Raw genomic sequence first — 18,690 nt, forward strand, 5'->3', positions numbered from 1 at the left:
TAGGTGGATACATGAAAATATTTTTAAATCTTGATCACTTAATCCTGTGCTTTGTGGTCAGAAAATACCTCTCACCCCTGCCAATCTGCTGTCCAGTTATACGTGAAAATTGCTGCTCCACAGGGTAAAGCAAGAGACAGAAAATTGCCACTACTTTCAGGCTTCAGCTGAGCTTTTAAAACACATGGTCAAACACGTTGCCATGGAAATGTTCTGCAAATATATGTAGAATTTCTTAAGATGGAGTCGAATATCCCTTTTTAAAATAAATTTATCTTACAATTTTAAATATAATTGCTCTATGATGTATTCAAGGGAATATATCAGCCATTACCTAACGTTTATAACACCAAAAGTGCTAACAGTATCTCCAAATCTCTTCTGTGTTCCATATATGAAATTAGGCCACTATCTTCCTATGTAAAATACCCATATATCTGCTTTCTTTCATGTACTCTGACTTTCCTATACATCATCACAACACATTAGCAGATCCACAAGTATTACTCTTGCAATAAAGTTGACAGCAGTTACCAAAAAAAAAACCAAAACAAAACAAGGAGACATGCTTCAATAAAATTATTCTGGTTTTTAATAACATTCTAAATGTTAAAGACATTAATCTTCTACAACCCATTAGTATTAGTATGCGTCACTGAGTGCAATAATTAAAAAGAGGACAGTTATCTTGCCAAACTTTCACCGTTATGTTTCATGAGCTATTTTTAAAACTGATTTGAAATGAAGCAAAAAGAAAAAGAATCTACTGCTGCAAAATGAAGCAAGATCTGTGCCTGCAGAATAGCCCTGTCCTGTTACACAATGTGATACGTTGTTTTAAATAACCTGGCACTGTAGGTAAACAGTTGCCTTATACTGCATTTCATATGACAAACAAACACAATCACAATAGCTTTTGTGTGTCATGCAAAGATAAAGCAAAATAAAAATGCAATACAATCCTGTCATTTTACATTGCAGCAAAGGGATAACCTTTCACCATTAGTTAGTTAAAAGAAAACATGTTCACAATAAAACAGGTTAAAAATATATAGAGAATAATCTTACATTTTTCAAATATAAATGAGCACATTAGAATTCCAACATATACATTGCTCTGCTTATGTAAACAGTCTAGCCTATAAATCCTGTCGCAAATCCAACATGAAGCAATTACACAGACAAAGAGATTGCAAATGACCTAAAACTGTAAAACAAACCCTGTGTTAGAAATATTCGTATAAATCATGAGGTCGTACCTGATGACTTAGGGACTGTAATGTCTCACCGGTTCCAAGCTGCATGACCTTTCTATTTCCAGAGACCCCCAAAAATTGCATTTCCTGTCTTATCAAAGTACATCACAGACTTATCTATCTTTCAAAATCTTCTGGGCTAGTGAAGAAAGCATTAACAGCCATTCTGTCCATCAATAAGTGCTGGAGTCATTACCCTCAAGATATCAGACCTTAAATATAGTTTCCTCGGTGTGATTACAGACATCCAGCAGTCGAGGAGGCTGACACAGCTATATCACTGATGCTGCTAATGCCATCTGAAAACAGTAAGCTTACTGCTTAAAGCAATCCTGCAGCGTCCAAACAGAACAAGCCACATCCTTCAACTCCTCACTCGCGTTTTTTATAAAACCTAGCACTGCCATTATAGATTTTGTTTTCATCTCTGGTCAGCTAAAGGAGAAATTAGATATTATGTAACCAGCTTTGCATTAACGAAAGAAAAACAGCAGATGAAGCGACATATCGAGGTTATCAGATTTTGCTTGCATGACCACTCCTCAGCAAGCACAGTCACCATTCACAAGAAGCATCACAATCTGATCTAAAGGAAAATCACCAGAAATAAATTATAAACAACTCACAGGCAGCAAGGTATCTTAATTCCTCTGTGATACTGAAATAGCTATTTTTATGAAGCCTTATGAATCCTAGTCCCTAATAAAATAGAAGCATCACTTCCCTAGTATTTTATTGTCTATTTTTAATAAATTGCATGATCACTGCATTGTTTCCATTACTCCCTGCTAGCAGCCAGAAAACAGCATGACTTGAAAATGTGCCAGTGTTATGACAGCAAAAATGTGGTTTGATATCAAACAAAACAATCATGCATGAATTTCTTCTGATAAGAGAGACCTTACAAGCAAACAATGTACAGCAACCTCCTTAATAATTTTAAAATTATTAGAACTACAAAGTAATAACTGGATTTTTTTTTAATTAAAACATATGTTTTACACAAAGTGAAATTTCCTAGTGGAATTTATTATTATAAACCATTATTTATATTTGCTGTTGCTAGTATTATGGCAGCAAACACACAAACAAACAAAAAAAAAATTTCACAGACCTAAGATGAAACAGTGCCACCAAACTGGTAAAAGTATCATTTTGCAATTTCTCTGAATTCCAGACCCATAGAACAATTATTTGTGTTCACTTAGTGAGATACTAATTTTGAGGCATTCAGTTCAGCTACTTAAACACGCAGGAATTTTCTCTCAAGACATATTGAAACACTTTGCTACCAACTGAATTTTACTGACAAATAAAACTTGGAAGAAAAAACTCTACCCTAATTTAACTTCAGCTTGCTTCAAGTGTTATTCAAATTAATTTGGATGTCCTTCTTTACTTTAAAATATAAGCAGAAGCTGAAAGTAGAAGCTAATAGTTCTAAATTAATTCACCCAGATCCTATCCTGTTAAGCATTATTATTGTACAGTTGTGGTAATCGCTCCTTTGTGTAGCTGAAGAGTTAATCAAATTTAGTTTACAGTAATTCACATTATGGCACTGATAAAAGCAAACTGGTCTCATCCATTAATACCATATATTCCCCTTTAGAGGGAGAAGCTACCTGCTACCATTTTTAACTGGTTCCACTTTTTCCAGTGTGCAACTGCCTCAACATAAGGATGCTACATTTCCAGGGAAGGGGAACTGCCTGCCACACACTGGTACAGGGTCTCCAGTGGAGTGTCCAGCAGCCTGGCAGAGCCAGTCAGGGAAGCTTTGAAGTGCAGCAGAGAACCAGATAAGGCCCAACTTGATGCTGCTCTTCATATTCTCTGAGAGTTAATCCTGATGTCCAACAACCTGACACTGTCTTTTTACTGCTGCTGGCAGTGGCAGTCAGGGAGGCACTTCTGAACATTGGGAATGTTCTCAAAAGCTGCCACTTTTCAACTTGCTCCAGATTAACTCATTAATTCACTTTCAAACCAGAAATATTACTAAATCTACACACACAAAAATAAATGCATATGCACAAGAAGACAAAAGGACCTTCAGAAGACAAAGAGCAATTTAGCAATAAAAGGAGAAAACAGCTTTCCCCACACCAGTATGGAATAGGAATATCCCCAACAGTAATATTCTTATTTCCAAAGGTAATTTACAAAAATAATGATACACCGGCACTATATATTAGGTTACTTTTTCCTGTACAAACCCTGAGCTCTGAATTCATTCTGTCCAGTATCTACTCACAACTATGTAAGGCAGTACAACCCCACATCTCTAAGTTGCCACTTCCAAGTCCCCAAAAGCTGCTTGCTGGGATACAAAGGCCAGAAAGATGGTAAGAAGTGATATAAAAATGTAGGTTGCCAAGCAACCTTTCATAAATATTATGTGGGATCTCCCTGTGCAAATCTTGTACTGCATGAAGATTCCCACTCAGAAAGTGAAAAATACACAGCCAGGGCTCTCCCCACAGCTGTCAAACACATCGCTGCAGAGTTTCTGCCCACAAAGAGCACATGGTCTCTCCTACAGCTGGACACATGAAGAATTCAAAAACTAGCAAAACACAAGGTAGAAGACTATTTTCCCGAGTTTGGTTAAGATCTCGGTACAAATGATAAATGCACTCAGAAATACAATATTATTTCTTTGTGTAAATTATCCCAGCTTATGGAATACTTTCATTGAACTTACTCCATGCTTTTCCTCATGTCAATGCCATTACCTTTTTGCAAAAGTGAAAATTTTAACATTTCATTAACAATTTTAAAGCAGATGGAGAGTAGAAATACAGTAACATTTAAAAAAATATAGATATTTATTCTGAGATGTTAAAGCAAAAGTCTTGTAACCCATCCCCTTTAGATTATCAAAAAGTACCACTTTATGTCATCCAAAAAATTACTCACAAATATAGTTTGCTTTTATTTAATTCTTCTTCACAGGACAAAAAGAAAGAAAATTCATTTCTTGTCAGTTACGCAAGGTGAGATAATGGTCACTTTGAATCCACCACAAATCAGTTTCATACCAAACAGAGCTGACCTAAGCAGCGAGGGAGCAAGCAACAGAAGCTCTGTCACTCAGCTTTTTAAATTAAGTGTAAGCTGTGTTTGCTAGTACTAATGATCATGATAAAAACATCTGAAATCAGTGCAAGATACTGGAGACTGTGAAAGGTGAAATTATGTAGTTCTGCACCAAAAGAGCTAGAAGAACAACACAAATGCATATTTCTCAGCAGTAATTTGAGGGATCAGTTTTACTACATATTTTTATAAATTACCAGAGCATAGGATGAATTACAGCCAAAAAATCATAGTTGAGAAATTTCTGATATGGGAAAGCACTGCTAATATATATGAAGACTGGAACAGTACCAGGAAGACATGGATTACCTCTAGGACCACAAGAATCAAACTGAGGTGAAATTTAACAGTGCAAAATGAAAATACGTGAACTTGATGATTATTAAGTTTCTGCTGAAAATTGAGACCTCGGCAGTGGGTGAAATTTTGGGTACAAAGTAGATCACAAATAATTATGAGCTATCAAAATGATGACCCTATGGAAATGAAATGAAATTTTTAATTTATCAGGTAATATATTTCTAGTACATAGATATCAACATTAATGCAAAATAAATTATATTAAAATTCTATTGTTCTTGATTTTGATCATCTATTGTCTGGAAGAGAAAGATTTCTACAATGGTCAGGGAAAATTTGAGAAGAAACTGAAAACATTTACTTTGTTTAGTTTAACACACAAAAGACTAAAAGAGAGATCTGCATAGGTGTGTCAAGAAAGAAGTGCCAAGGAAAAAGAAACTCCAGTACAGATTTGTAACAAGCACAAATCCATACTACAGCATTAATAATTTTGGGTGGTTTAACTATCAGAGGCTGGAAGCCTGAAAAGTGGAGGAAATCAAAATTAGAAAACACACAAAAGTGTATCTTGCACACCTCTATTTCTAAAAGATATGAAAACACTGACAAATGAAAAATGCAGAAATTTAAGTTACAGCAGAATTGGTATCAAGGACGGGACCTAATGGAAAATGCACAGATTGCAATGAGACTCAACACTAATTGGTTTAGAAACCTGAATTAAAAAAAAAAAAAAAGAGACAAGATAACAGTTGGTTTCTCATGTACTAAAGACACCAAACTTTCATCTCGATACATAGAATGGTATTAACAATATAAAAAAGCTCAGCAATTTCTCTTAACCAAAATAAATAAAGAATTCAAAGTTTTAGCTGATTGCTTAGATCAGGTTAAAATTTTATCTTTGCAGTTGAGTGGAGTAAGCTGAAAAGTAATTAATGATAGCCATTCTCCTTTAATCCTGATGATAAGCCTATATCTATTGACTTTCTTTAGTCTACATATGTCTCTCTTATTCAATTCTCCCATTATATTACTGGGGTTTGGATAAAGTATTAATATCCTTCTTTAGGGAAAAAGGAAGATCATTAGGAAATTGAGGTTTATTTTTATTAACTCAGTTTAAACTTGTTTTACTTTATGGACATCTCAAATGAGATACTGTCCAAAGACTCTCCTGGGATTATGTCAGCAGGCATTATATAAGTCTAATCAGCTCATCTGTGGACAACCATGACTGTGGTCAAAGAAAACTCAAAACATTTATAAAACAAAATAAGAAACAAGTAGAGGCAGACCTGAACTGTGGATGCATAGTCAAAATTTGCAAATTAACTGCCTGGTTCCAAATCTGCCTAGCAGATAATGCAGCTGTATTTAAACCTGCCTTCCCAAATATCCCACTGGTCGTGTGGCTGAATCCTAAATTTGAAACCCAAGCCTGTACCTCTGGCCAGTCCCTGATGATCCAGACCACTACGTTATATATTATTGACCAATTCGAATAAATTTATTAAAAACAGCCTCAAACCAAGATTTCTTTCCAACATTTTACCTTCAAAAACTATTTTAAAATGTCTGGCATCCCATTTCCCAGAAGATAATGTAGGAGAAGGCTGACATCTCCTTTCTCTCAGACTGCTGAGGAGCAATCTTATAATGTATATAACAGATGGTTGCTTACACTTGTTCTTGGAAAAATACAGAAAATAAAGAATACAAATCTCAAAGCTTGAAATCATACATTTATTTTCTAAGCAAAATTATATTTATATAAATCGTGTATTCTAGAAAATTATCTGTAAAATCAGACTGAAATGGCCAATTTTAAATGTGTGAATAGAAGGTGAATATGTTCTATCTAAAATAACCATATCTTCCTTTTCTGACTAAAAAGAAAGCAAAGCCTTCCACATTTTTAAGCGTCTCACCAGTATGGTAACTCGTGCCACAGCCTGGGAAAACCTTTCTACCTTTATTAACTAAGACATGGCTGACCAAGGGCTTAACTTGCAACCACTGGGGATGTTGATTAGAGGAATTGATTATAGGAAAACACTTTCCCTTCCTCAAAAAGGTGCTGATGGAATTTGGACTCAATGTTGTATAGCACAAGAGAAATTTGCTTTCCTGGTAACAAAGAAACACCAATTTAATTAAACAGGCTGGAAGTCATTAGCAAAGCAAGTTCTAACAGCCTTCCCACAGAAGGAGCAGCAGGAGAGGCGATGTTGCTCTGGGTGTCTCCCAGATATTACACAATACTGAAGTTGCAGCCTAGTTACATTACACACCTCATATGTTTGTTTCTTTTGATCCTTTTTCATCTTCCCCTTGTGCCTGAAGAGGAAGAAAAACTCCTTTTGCATAAGAAAAATTTGTCAGCTCACTAATCCTAGCTCCTTATCTGCCTCAGAATAGATCTGACTTTCCTAAATATTTTGCATTAAAAAGTTCTCTTTCAAAGAAGAGAAATGTTAAATTTTGACATATGATTACCATTACCCTCTCTGCTAGCAGAAAATGATGGCAAAATGCCAACTTGCTTGTCTGCTACAGATAAGACATTTCCAAGCTTCCATCCTTCCCTTCAGAGAAAACAGAAGGGGAAGACCAGCCAGGAGAAAGCCTACCCTGTCAGCTGATCCTCTAAGAAATAAAATTAATATTCTCCTAGAAGAAATCATTTTCCTCCGAGCCTGAGGTAAATGATATGCCTTACCATATGTTATGATGGTCCTTTCAAGAATGACAAATTTGATGAATTTTTCCTGGATGGTCTTTCTCTCATCCAATCTCTTCTCATCACCTCCAGCTTCTGCTGCAGGCAAACTCTCAAGAGGCATAAATCAGCATAGCATCACCAAATTATATAACTTCAATCCCCTGGGGATTTAGCCCCTTCTATTTCAGACTTAGCAAAAAGAAAAGTGCCTGTGCATTCTTCAATAATCTTTTTGATCTGTGTAGAGCTTGAGAGAATTACCCTGACACACTGCAGAGCCGTGGCAGCAGTACACCCATCGTGAGCAGAGAACCCAGACATTTTCTAAAGGAAGAGCTCTATAAAGGTTATGTCCAACTACAACATATTCAGCACTAGCTCTAAATCAGAAAAAAACCTCTGCTTCAGTTCAAACAAAGGGGGGAAAGGCACAGGTTCAGTCTAGTTTCTTCACGGTTTAAAAACATATTGGCATAATCTGAATACAAACTCAGCTTTGCACTACTCATTAGTTCACCTATACTTTGAGGCAATCAAAATGTCTGAATATCTCTGCAAAACCCCAGATACCAGATTATTTGCATATCATTTTTACATCATGCTCCTTTGAAAGCTTTACTTTTATCAATAAAATATAGATACAGATATTTTAAAAACTCATCTATCAATGCAAAGATTTCAAAAATTCTCATTTCCTGTAAAGTATACTGATTCTGAAGAAAATGGCAATAAATAAAGATTGATTTTAGAAAATATTCCTCAGTCAAAGCTCATCCAAAAAGAAAATTGCTGGATATATCAGTTAGCACCAAAATTTCCAGGCTGTTTTAACTGTTTATTTCAGCCATGTGAAACAAGTGGGTTTGTTTGTTTAAATATTGGAGCACAAACCTAATAGTGTTCCTATGTAAAATAGCCTCTGGAATCTTAAAAGACTAATGTGGGATGAGAATTGCAAGGATTGGGAGGCAAGGTCACTGCTTGGAAAGAAGGCAATGGGAGAAAGGAGCTATTACTAGAGTATAATTTAGGATTAGGTTCGTTTCGACAGAAAGCCATACAACAGGAAAATGCAAGACAGTAAAAAATGCTTTATGAATTCAATTTATCACAAAAATATGTCATTTGTCAGAAAGACTAGTACCTAATTTTATCACACTTATAGCTCCCAAAATAAAGTTAACAAGTAGTTTATTCCAAAATCAATTCTAAAATGTGATCTCTGACACAAACATTTGCTTTCTCACAAAGTTAGCAAAGGATTTCACATGGAGATTAAACAAGCTAAGATTGCACCTGATCCATTTTGCCATCTTTTCTCTGTGAGGGGACACAGAAAAGCTGTTCAAGCAGCACACACTTCACTTATAGCTCAACTTCTTATTTATGATGGTGCAAGGTGAGGCATCCACAGCCTAAACAGGCACTGGGCTGGGGGCAGCCCTCCTCTGGTTTAGGTAAGAATAATGAAAGGAGAGAAGAAAGAACAGCGCCCCCCTCAAAGCCAGAAGCAAGGCATAAAGCTGATGTTGGGACATTCTGGAATAAATTATGAAATCAGAGACACAAACTATCTAAACAAGACAAATTCATATATATATATTTGGATTAAAATGGGAGAAATGGTATAATTTCCAGGGACAATTCAAAATGTTTTAAATTGCCCATATGGGGTTTTCTGAATATTTAAAAGCAAATTTTATGCTCAATAGCACAAGGACAGAGATAAAAATGTTAAGACCTCAAGGAAAAAAAAAAAAAGCCAATGATTGTTTCAAAGATAGAAAACTGGGACAAAATGGTCATTGGAACCTACAGAGTCTCCCACAGGAGCTTAAAAAGTCAGACATTGCCTGCTTTTCTATTTAAACTGCCTTTCAGCTACCTACTTAGGTAGAAGATACTTGCAAAAGTGTAAAGGTGTAGAGGACAATGAAAGATACAAGAATACTAAAATGAAGAATATGTAAAACTTAGATGCATTCCCATCATGGAGACTCTCCCGGTTTTGAAGGGGAGTTGGTGCTTTCATAACTGCTTGTGTTATGATGATAAGCAGCAGCTAAAACAAAGCAAAAAGGTCCACTCCTATGAATAGCAGTCATTTGCCTTCCAGTTTATACATACACACCATACAGACAGACATGAGGAAAGCTTATCACTTGTCATGCTAAATTATCACATCAACCTGGACAGCATAAAAGATTTTTTGTGCATTACATACAAAAATAGAGCTCCTGTTTGAGAATCCAAAACGTAAATGATCAAATCTATTATGACTAAATATACCCAGGCTAATAAACCTTCCCCTTTGTCCTGAAAGAGAAAGCCAGCAGCAGCCAATTTCACCGTTTTCCTCTCTCTCCATCAGGAAGAAAAACAGTGCTGGGACCAGCTCCCCAGAGGGTGAGGATGGCAGACACAAGGTTCCCAACCTGGACAATTCTTTCCTGCTCTCACCTGCACCCCATGAACATCAGTGGAACCACCACACATCCACCACCAGCACAGCCCTATTCCAGGCCTTCCTGCTCTCCTCAAGTGCTACCGTTTTCAAAGCTGACGAGAAAAAAAGTCAGGAGAGTCTGGAAACAAATAGAAAGCTAGGCGAGAAAGAAAATCTCTCCTACTCAACGCCCTTTCTTAGGATTCTTCTTGAATTACAACTGTGAGCCATTTCCACGGAAATTTCAGAGAAAAGGGTAATTATAAAGCAAGGGCATTCTCCTCACAAAACAGCTGTCCAGCAGTCTCCTCCTCAGAAACTACATGGCTTCATTCTGCACTATCTCCAGTGTCCTGAAAGACACCACATATGTTCTTGAACTAAAGCCTGATCACTGGGTTCTCAGACCAGACTCAGGAACAAAATGAAGGACTGGAGAAACATTAAAGTATTGATAAAAAAAAATTCAGAAAAAACTGTTTCCAAATTTGATACAAAAATGTTGTGCTGCCTCCTCTTTGTAGAAGAAATTTGACATTTAATACCATGAAATTCATGATAGGAACTAGTTAAAAACTGACTTTGAAATATGTCACCTGTAGAACAGTCTCATACAGGAAACAGTGCTACATTTGGTATGGTGCTTTCAAAACTCAGCTGGATAAAATGCTGTAAATGTCCTACACAGATTCACTCTCTGTTATCAATGCACTAAAAAAAATCTACTTAGTGTCACACTTCATGGCTTGTTTAGCTGCACCATGCCATACACTGAAGTCACAAGTACCAGATAATTTAAATACCTCATATGAATATGAGACCACATCCTTGTAACTGGGCACATTCTGTGATTCTGTGATCACAGTTAATGACATCAACCTAGACAACTCTTTAAGTTATTTTGGTCCGTGGGTTGGCTTAAGAGTCTTTTAAGTAAAAAGAATAAATGTAGTTTACTATGAAAACACTTGTAGGAAACTGATACAAGTTTTAACTGCCAGCTGCTTGCAATTTTGAAATGAGGTAACACCACAGAGACATCATTTGCCGTAGTACTGGAATTGCAATTGTCAAGCTTGATTTCATTTTACATTCTAATGGATGACCTCCAAGTCCTGGATTCCCTTCTACTTTTATTATGTAAAAACAAAAGGTAATGAAATGTTATAGAACATATCCATTAATTTGATGGATTTTAAGATTAATTACTAAAAGTTAGGATTTTCTGAAGTGAAGCAGCAGATATTTTTTTAAAAATACATTAAGATTTCAGTTAGTTTTAAATAACTGGGATTCTGACTTCATTAAGTACATGTAAGGAATAATATTTTTGTTAGTTAGTTCTTGACTACCTTTCAATGTAATGTATTACACCAAAAAATCTACCTCAGATATAATCCAAGAACAATTTATTATTGTTATTGCTATAATAACATATGCATTATTTCAATAGTCTGGCTATTCTCAAGTTCATATATAGTACTTACTTTTTATAGTATTATCATTATACATAATGATTCACTTCAAGTCATCAACCCAATTTTTGCCTTCAAGGATGAATTCTACAGTTTAGCATGTTTTGTTGTGCGCCAGCCTAAAGGAGAACAGTGTGCAAAAGGAGAACCATGAAAAGAATAATTCAAATGTGGCACCTGACACACTACTAGTAAAAGTTTTGAATATTTCAACTATCTACAGTGTTTTGCTATGGCTGGCCAGAGGCAATGTAAATCTCAAATGCAGCCTTCTTCCTACACTACAAAGAAAACAAACTTCCTTTGAAAACAAACATATGGCAGCCAGCACACACTTAGTAACAAGGTGAACGGAGACCTCTATCTATTATTTCATCAATTCTTCCCATCACTAAGGCTCTTATTCATACAACTCATACAAAAACCAAGTTTACCATAACTCACTTTAAATATTAAAGCTGTAACATGAATCACTATAAATAACTCATCCAAGAAATTAATTAGCAACAAAAGATTTAAAAAATCACTCAATGATAACAGGAGAAGTAATTAAATGCAATAGAAATAATTCATATTAATTTAAAAGACAGTACTGAGCATTATAAGCCAAGAAAAGCAATTCAGACCATGTCATAAAAAGAAAATTCTCATAAATGTTTCATTTTTTTTAAATTACTTTCTTACCTCACTTAGCCTCCAGCAGTCGATAGACCATAGGCTTTTCTATAGCCTATTCTAACTTCAGAAACTACTCAATCACTTGCCAAGGAAAACAAAACTAGGCAAGCAAGGGAAGCCAAATCAGAGCTTGAATTTAAGTTACTATTGTATCTGGGCCTGTTGCCTCTTTCTCACTTTGAAAACCAAAACATGTCTTCCACCATCAGAAAAAAACAGAATTAGTCTAACTAGAATCAATGAGTTCTCTACTCAAACAGATGCTCCATTTACTCACTTTATTACCTCTCCCAAGAATACAATGACTAACACCACACAGTAAGTAAAATTCTGAATCTGTAATTCCTAGCACCTTCATAATCCATTCCAAGAAAAATGCGTTTTGCTTTCTCTCACTCACGCTCTCAAAGCCACTCTACCAAGTTGACATTCCTACATCTAAGCCTATTTTCCAGGTCATCAGTGTGACCTTGTGCAAAGCCTTGCAGCCAGTGGGATTTATAGCTGGATGGCATTATGCCCACATGGAAACTTAAACTGTCTATTATTTTTGTACTGGTGAGGTAAGCAAAGACTTTGGGTCTTCTAAAAAGAAGTTTTTAACAATATTAATCTTTGTAAAAATATCTTCATGTGTGTCAATCACAGAGGAAGGTGTGGAGCACTGGGCACTCCCCCCAGATGGTGCACAAGGCAATGCCAAAGGCTGACCACCAGCCTCTCCCATACTCAGGAAGACAAAAATTCTCATATGCTACCAAAGCACAACAGGTCACAGAAAACACTTTGAAAATACTTGATTGCAAGAGAAAGGTTGATCTCCACTCAACTTGACCTTTTCTGCAGGTCCATAATCTTTCTTATATGTAATTGCATTTCTCTTAACCCAAGACATAACGAAGTTAGGGCAGCTATCACAAGTATTAAAACAGAATTAGTCTAAAACAGCAGGATCTTGGTAAAACCGATTTTTCAAGCAACTTAAGAAATTAGAATTCAACCATTATCTTCCTGATTTTCATAGCCCAAGTGCAAGGTTCTTCTTAAGAAATACACTTATTTTATTTTATACTAATTCTCATCATCAACATTAGCAGGAATAGTAGTATTTAGCACTTCTGATTTGAACCAGGACTACCAGCAAAGCAGTGAAAGGAGGTGAAAGGTGCAAAAAGCAGAAGTCAGAGCCAAGCATCTCTTTTTCTCTGTTCCAGCTGGGAACTCAGGCTGAGGGGTACCTGGTATCAGCAAGGCTCTGATATTTGTTCAGGTTCATCCTTTCCTTTCTCCCCAAGCAGAGCTCTCACAGGGGGCTCCTGCTGCTCCTTTCCCAGCAGAGCCCCCACATCCAGCACCGTGGCTGCACCCAGTCTGTCAAGGTAGTCCGTACACTAAAATATTAAATATAGAGTGCATTAATTATTCATATGAGTGCATAATCATTCAGCCCAGTCTGACACATTAGATTGTATGTCACAGTTATCCTAAAGGTAAAAAATGTTGAGTTTTACATAACATTCATTAAATGTAGTGAACTAATTAATGTTAATTAGGTAATAGACAAAAAGAACTTAGTATGTGGTAGAGACTGGTCAATTTTAATACAGTGTGTATTGTACTGCATTAATACCTTGGCTGTAATTTTATGCTTAATGAGCAAAAGGAAAAGCTGATTATTCAGAAAGCAGAAAAAAAATCACATGTGTTATGTGTTGGAAAAATAGCCTCAGGTGACAGAGGAAATACGTACCAAAGGAATTGGCACTCTAACAAAGAAAGTATCATTTCAAAACTCATAAACAACATGCTGTCACTGGGAATTTTACATAATCAGATTCTAGGAAGTAATACTTAATTGCTGATGTTAATAAAAAGACAAAAATCTGATTTTATTTGCAAAAGTTATCTGTTCTCCCTGTACAGTGTAAACATTTTCCCCAGTTTTTCTTAGATTCACATTTGCTTTATGGTAATTCAGAGTAAGGCTTTCATATAAAATCCTCTAGCTAGGAGAAAAAAAAAATAAAAGAAAGAATTTATTGATTAAACTCCTACTCACACCAGGCAAATGTTGGTGGGAAATATAAATGCATATGTCTGGCACTGAAAAAAAAAAGCCCATGTAATGCTCTACATGCAATTAAAAAATACTCTGGGCTTATATTAAAACATTTTTTTTCTCATTCCATATCTTATTTCCCTACTTTTCACTTGATTTGAAAAGGCTTAATCACATCTAGAAAGCCTCTTGAAGTATGTTACTGGAAAGAAAAAAAATCCAGTTAGTGCTCTCAGTAAAACAATGGCCTATACTGTCTTCAGAAGATGACTGGAATAATGACAGTAACAAAGAGGACAGATGTTGGTGATCTCAAACTACCCAGGATAAAAGCAAAGTACTTAAGTTCTTTCTTATGCTCAGCAGCATACATTTTGGATATCATTAGGCAGTCATTAAAAAGTGAATCCTAGTATAAAAGACTAAGAAAGACAGATTGAGAAAAAGCTCACAATGAAATCTGGAGAGAACGTAGATAAATTCAAAGCAAGTCTTAAGCTTAAACAAAAAGCACACCACATACAAGCTTATGAGGTGAAAAACGATTCAGAAAGACCTGCATCCACCTGGCCTAGAGGCCATTCTGTTTGCGCTTTCTAATATTAAAGTTTCATTTAGGGCTAAAATTCTGCTGTGAGACACATCAGTCTTCACAGGGCCAAGAAACTTGAGGTCTCACCAGAGCCCAACAGCAGCCAGAGCCTGAGACAACAGAAACAGTGGGTTATCCTTCCAAAAAAGCAAAAGGAGTTGAAGTCATGTCTCATGTCCTGCATAATTACACTAATCACTGAACCACTGACACACAGCCATGAGCACAGCCACCATTTGCCCACAGAGAAGCTCAGGGAGCTGTGGGAGTAGATCAACACCCAACACCCTGTCGAGGCACCTAACCCAGACCCTCACACTGAGCACCAACACCTGCACCAAGTTCAGGAGACTCTATTGAAAATAAGGCTAAAACCTTCATAAATGACCAGGAAACTCAGAAGCTTTAGTCCTGTCAAATGTCAGACGTGTGGGTAATCTCAGGTGAGTGGTGCAAAGGCACAGCAGTGCATCAGCTGCCAGCCCTGAGGCAGCACAGCCACACGCGTGTCCTGCTGTGGTCAGGCTGACCGGGCGCTCCCCTGGACAGACGTAGCTAGAGCAGAGGCACAGTGCCATGCTGCTGTGGCAGAACTGCCTCCACTTCTGGGTTTATTTTATCCACACAAGGTCAAAAACATGTGAACCAGGTTCTCAAATTTTGCCATAGTGCAAAAAGTTTTCCGTCATCAAGATGGCAGCCATGCTTCATGCCAGGCCGGAAGAGAACTGCTGGAACCAGCTCAAACTCACAATGGCCCACAAGGTTCACAAACATTATTATCCCTAATGCTCCCTGCTTAACCCTAAGCTCATTAAAAACAACTTCTGAGCGCTCAGTTGCAAGGTCTTTCACCTCTACCTAGTAATGACCTCTGTGAGAAAATGTGGTCGCAAGTTCCTTCAAGAACATACCATGCCACTGCCCAGCACTAACAAATACCTACTTAGAGAGGATAACACACTAAGTATGCAGGGCAGACCACATTAACACAAGCAGCACTCAAATTCACAAGAACCAGAACTATTGTGTAAAGTTTCTTATCCTAAAAATTCACTAAGGTGTCTAAAGAAACAGCTTGTTTTGTTCTGTTTTTGTGTTTTTGTTATGATTTGTTCTCCAGAATAACACAGCATTGGAACCACAGAGCTTTTGTCAGGAGAAAGTTGCAACATTCCTGCAACACATGAATGGCATCAATTGCAATTAACTGCTCTAACCAGAGTTCACATATCTCTGCTGGCTGAGTATTTCCCTTGGCACATGCACCCTCCTTTCCAGTCCTTTTACTCCATGCTTCACACAGTTATCTGCAAGGGATTTATCATAAGTGAGTCCAATTATGCATATAGTTATTTTAAACAAGGGTATTGATTTAATGAAGCCCTGTAGATTCACGAACAGCAGAACTTGAACCAATTCCACAGGATGTGTTTCCCCAATGGATTTTCCATTACATATAAATTAAAAAACAGTGAGTGATGATTTGACTGCTCAGCAGTGCAAAATAACAGCAAAAGATTTTTGGTTTAATTTTCAAAATCACCTTAAACATCAAGACTCCAAGAAATTCAAGAGTCTCTCAACAGAATCACACAGCATCCTTTCTGGAATAAGTCAAATAGATGAAAGAACAATGCTGCTCCTGCTTTTGACAGACAATGATGTAACATCACCATTTTTAGTGTCTGAGGAGCACAGGTACAAAGATAATAAGCATTATAATATGCATTAAAAATTTAGAAATGTGGCAAATAATCTTTCCAGTAAAGAACAGATCATTCCCATTCTGTTCATATTTTACCACTACCTGTGCTTTAATAGCTAACTATTTCTAACTGTACTAAGTGCATTTTACAAGTCTGAATCATTTAGGTTGTACACCAGGATTTAATTTCTTAAAATTCTTCTTTTGGGTTTGACTTGAAAAAAATCTAACCAAGGAGATAGAGGTGTATTTCCCAAAAGCTTCATGAAATCCATAAAGTTGTCAACAAGTTTGTTCACTTAGAAAAGAGATCAAGAACATAAAGCTTAAATGGTTTAAGAAGATATGATAACAAGGTGTTACTTAAACTGACCATTGAGGTGAATTGTTTAGGATCGTTTAGGAAGGCATAATTCAAATGAACAGGTGTTAGTTTTCCACTGTAAAATTCAAGTTAAGCTTGAAGATCCTTTTAAAAGTGAGATTATTAAAGCCCTTAGAACTCAAAAAATTGAATCAAATTAAATATGCAACTTTCCAGACACCCAGAAGTGCTAGACCGAAAAAACACAAGGTAACAGGCTTTTTCTTAGTACAATTGCTAGAAACAATAATGAAATTATTTGCATTGTCAGGAGGTAAATACCCTTGCTGATCTTAGCCATTTCCCAGATAATGGCTCACAGATAAATTAGCTTTTAACTGTAAAGGGTAAGAACATTTCTGGCCTAAAGGAATCAGGTACAGAGACCTAATCACATACTAATCAAGTTTTTGTTCATTCCTTAGTAGCAAGAGACAACACATGAGGAGAGAAAAATCTTCCTGATAGTTGACTTAACTTAGAAAAAACAATTGATCTTGTCAGTAAGACAATAAGAAAATAAAAATCATAAAACATTACTGCAGGGATTTATATGAGGCTTTACAACTTCACAACAAAATTAAATTTGGAAGCATTTTTGAATGGACATAACATTTAGAAACAAGGGGATAAAGATACATACTCAGGTGATTATCAGATGTCAGTAAAACTCAATGAGCAGCAAAATTACTTCAGCAACATCATGAAAATGTCTATCTTTATATTTAGTCATCTAAATTTTATAACAAGTTGCTAGGAAATATGCCCAGAACTGTGTTACTTATGTATAAGAACTATTACTGCTGTGATTCTTCTACCACAAAAATTACTACAACTGTGATATTTATAACACAGACTAAATATAAGTAAGCCTCCAAGCAAAAATACATTATTCACATGATAAATCTTTTACTACATTTTTTGTCATTTATTCTAATAACAGTTGCCCTATTTTCAGAAACTTTATATCATTCAACCTTAAAAAAATCTTTTCCAGAGGGAGAAAAAGATTATTGAATCCATTTTATGATCATAACTAGTTGGAGAAAATTCTTTCTCCTTAAGTGAAAAACTCCTTCAGTATGCAAAGATTTTTTACCTTTAAAGTCTTGCTATATCTGCCACCAAAATGACCACATTTCCCCTATGTAAATAATAATCAAACCAAAATTTCATTCCTATTTTGAAACAACAGCAAATAAACTGTTGTCAAATTCTTAACAGCAAAAAAAAAAAAAATCAGTTAAAAAATAAGGTTAAACATGTAAAAAATAAAGATTCCAATTACTATAGGAATCAGATGAAGTTTCATATGTTAAAAAGGAACCAATTATGCAAATTAAGAAGAAAATAACTTTTTCAATAAATTATGCAACAACATGAACTTCAGCAAATGCAACATGAAGCCTCATGAAGCCTTATGAAACCTCTGCAAAGCACTAGCAATCCCTATTTTCTGCACAATCCTGTCAAAGGCCCACTAAGAGATCCAGCTGCAATTCACTGGGGTGGATCAGTTATTAATATATCAGTTAGTATCTATATATCAGATATATATATATCAGTTATATATATATATCAGATATATATAGATAGATAGATAGATAGATAGATAGATAGATAGATAGATAGATAGATAGATAGATATATAAATAAAAAACAAGTGCTTTCACAGATGCTGGAGAGAAACTGCAGCTGTATCACCAATGCTTTATGGGAATACTGAGAGGTAAAAAAATAGAGTCCCTCTACTTTTTTTCCCTGCTAGTTTTAGAAAACAAGAAGATTTTGGAAGCCAGCACAAATCATAGCAGCAATTCAGATATTATGTTTCAAGCAATATGACCTGAAAACTCCCTACACTCTGCAAAGAATCCAAATTATGAAATACAGAGACTGATTACCTAGAACCTTAGGTATATCATATTAGTCTATTCATGCTATAGTGATCCAGAAGATGTTCTCAAGCCACAAATGGACTG

General features: G+C 35.9%; 1 protein-coding gene across 4 annotated transcripts in view; it reads right to left on the reverse strand.

Moving 5' to 3' along the window:
- SLC4A10 (solute carrier family 4 member 10) overlaps positions 1–18,690 on the reverse strand; it is a 146,884-nt gene that overhangs the window by 113,627 nt on the left and 14,567 nt on the right. For 3 of the 4 annotated variants that reach the window (XM_058809716.1, XM_058809715.1, XM_058809719.1), the window contains exon 1: positions 1,260–1,539. The exons of the other annotated variant lie outside the window; for it this stretch is intronic. In XM_058809716.1, the coding sequence (XP_058665699.1) occupies positions 1,260–1,340 (81 nt within the window). In that variant the 5' untranslated portion in view covers positions 1,341–1,539. Of the gene's footprint in view, positions 1–1,259; positions 1,540–18,690 lie in introns of those variants that run through there. 4 annotated transcript variants of the gene reach the window in all.

The sequence above is a fragment of the Ammospiza caudacuta genome, chromosome 8 (assembly GCF_027887145.1).
Source record: "Ammospiza caudacuta isolate bAmmCau1 chromosome 8, bAmmCau1.pri, whole genome shotgun sequence".
In the NCBI taxonomy this organism is placed as follows: Eukaryota; Metazoa; Chordata; class Aves; order Passeriformes; family Passerellidae; genus Ammospiza; species Ammospiza caudacuta.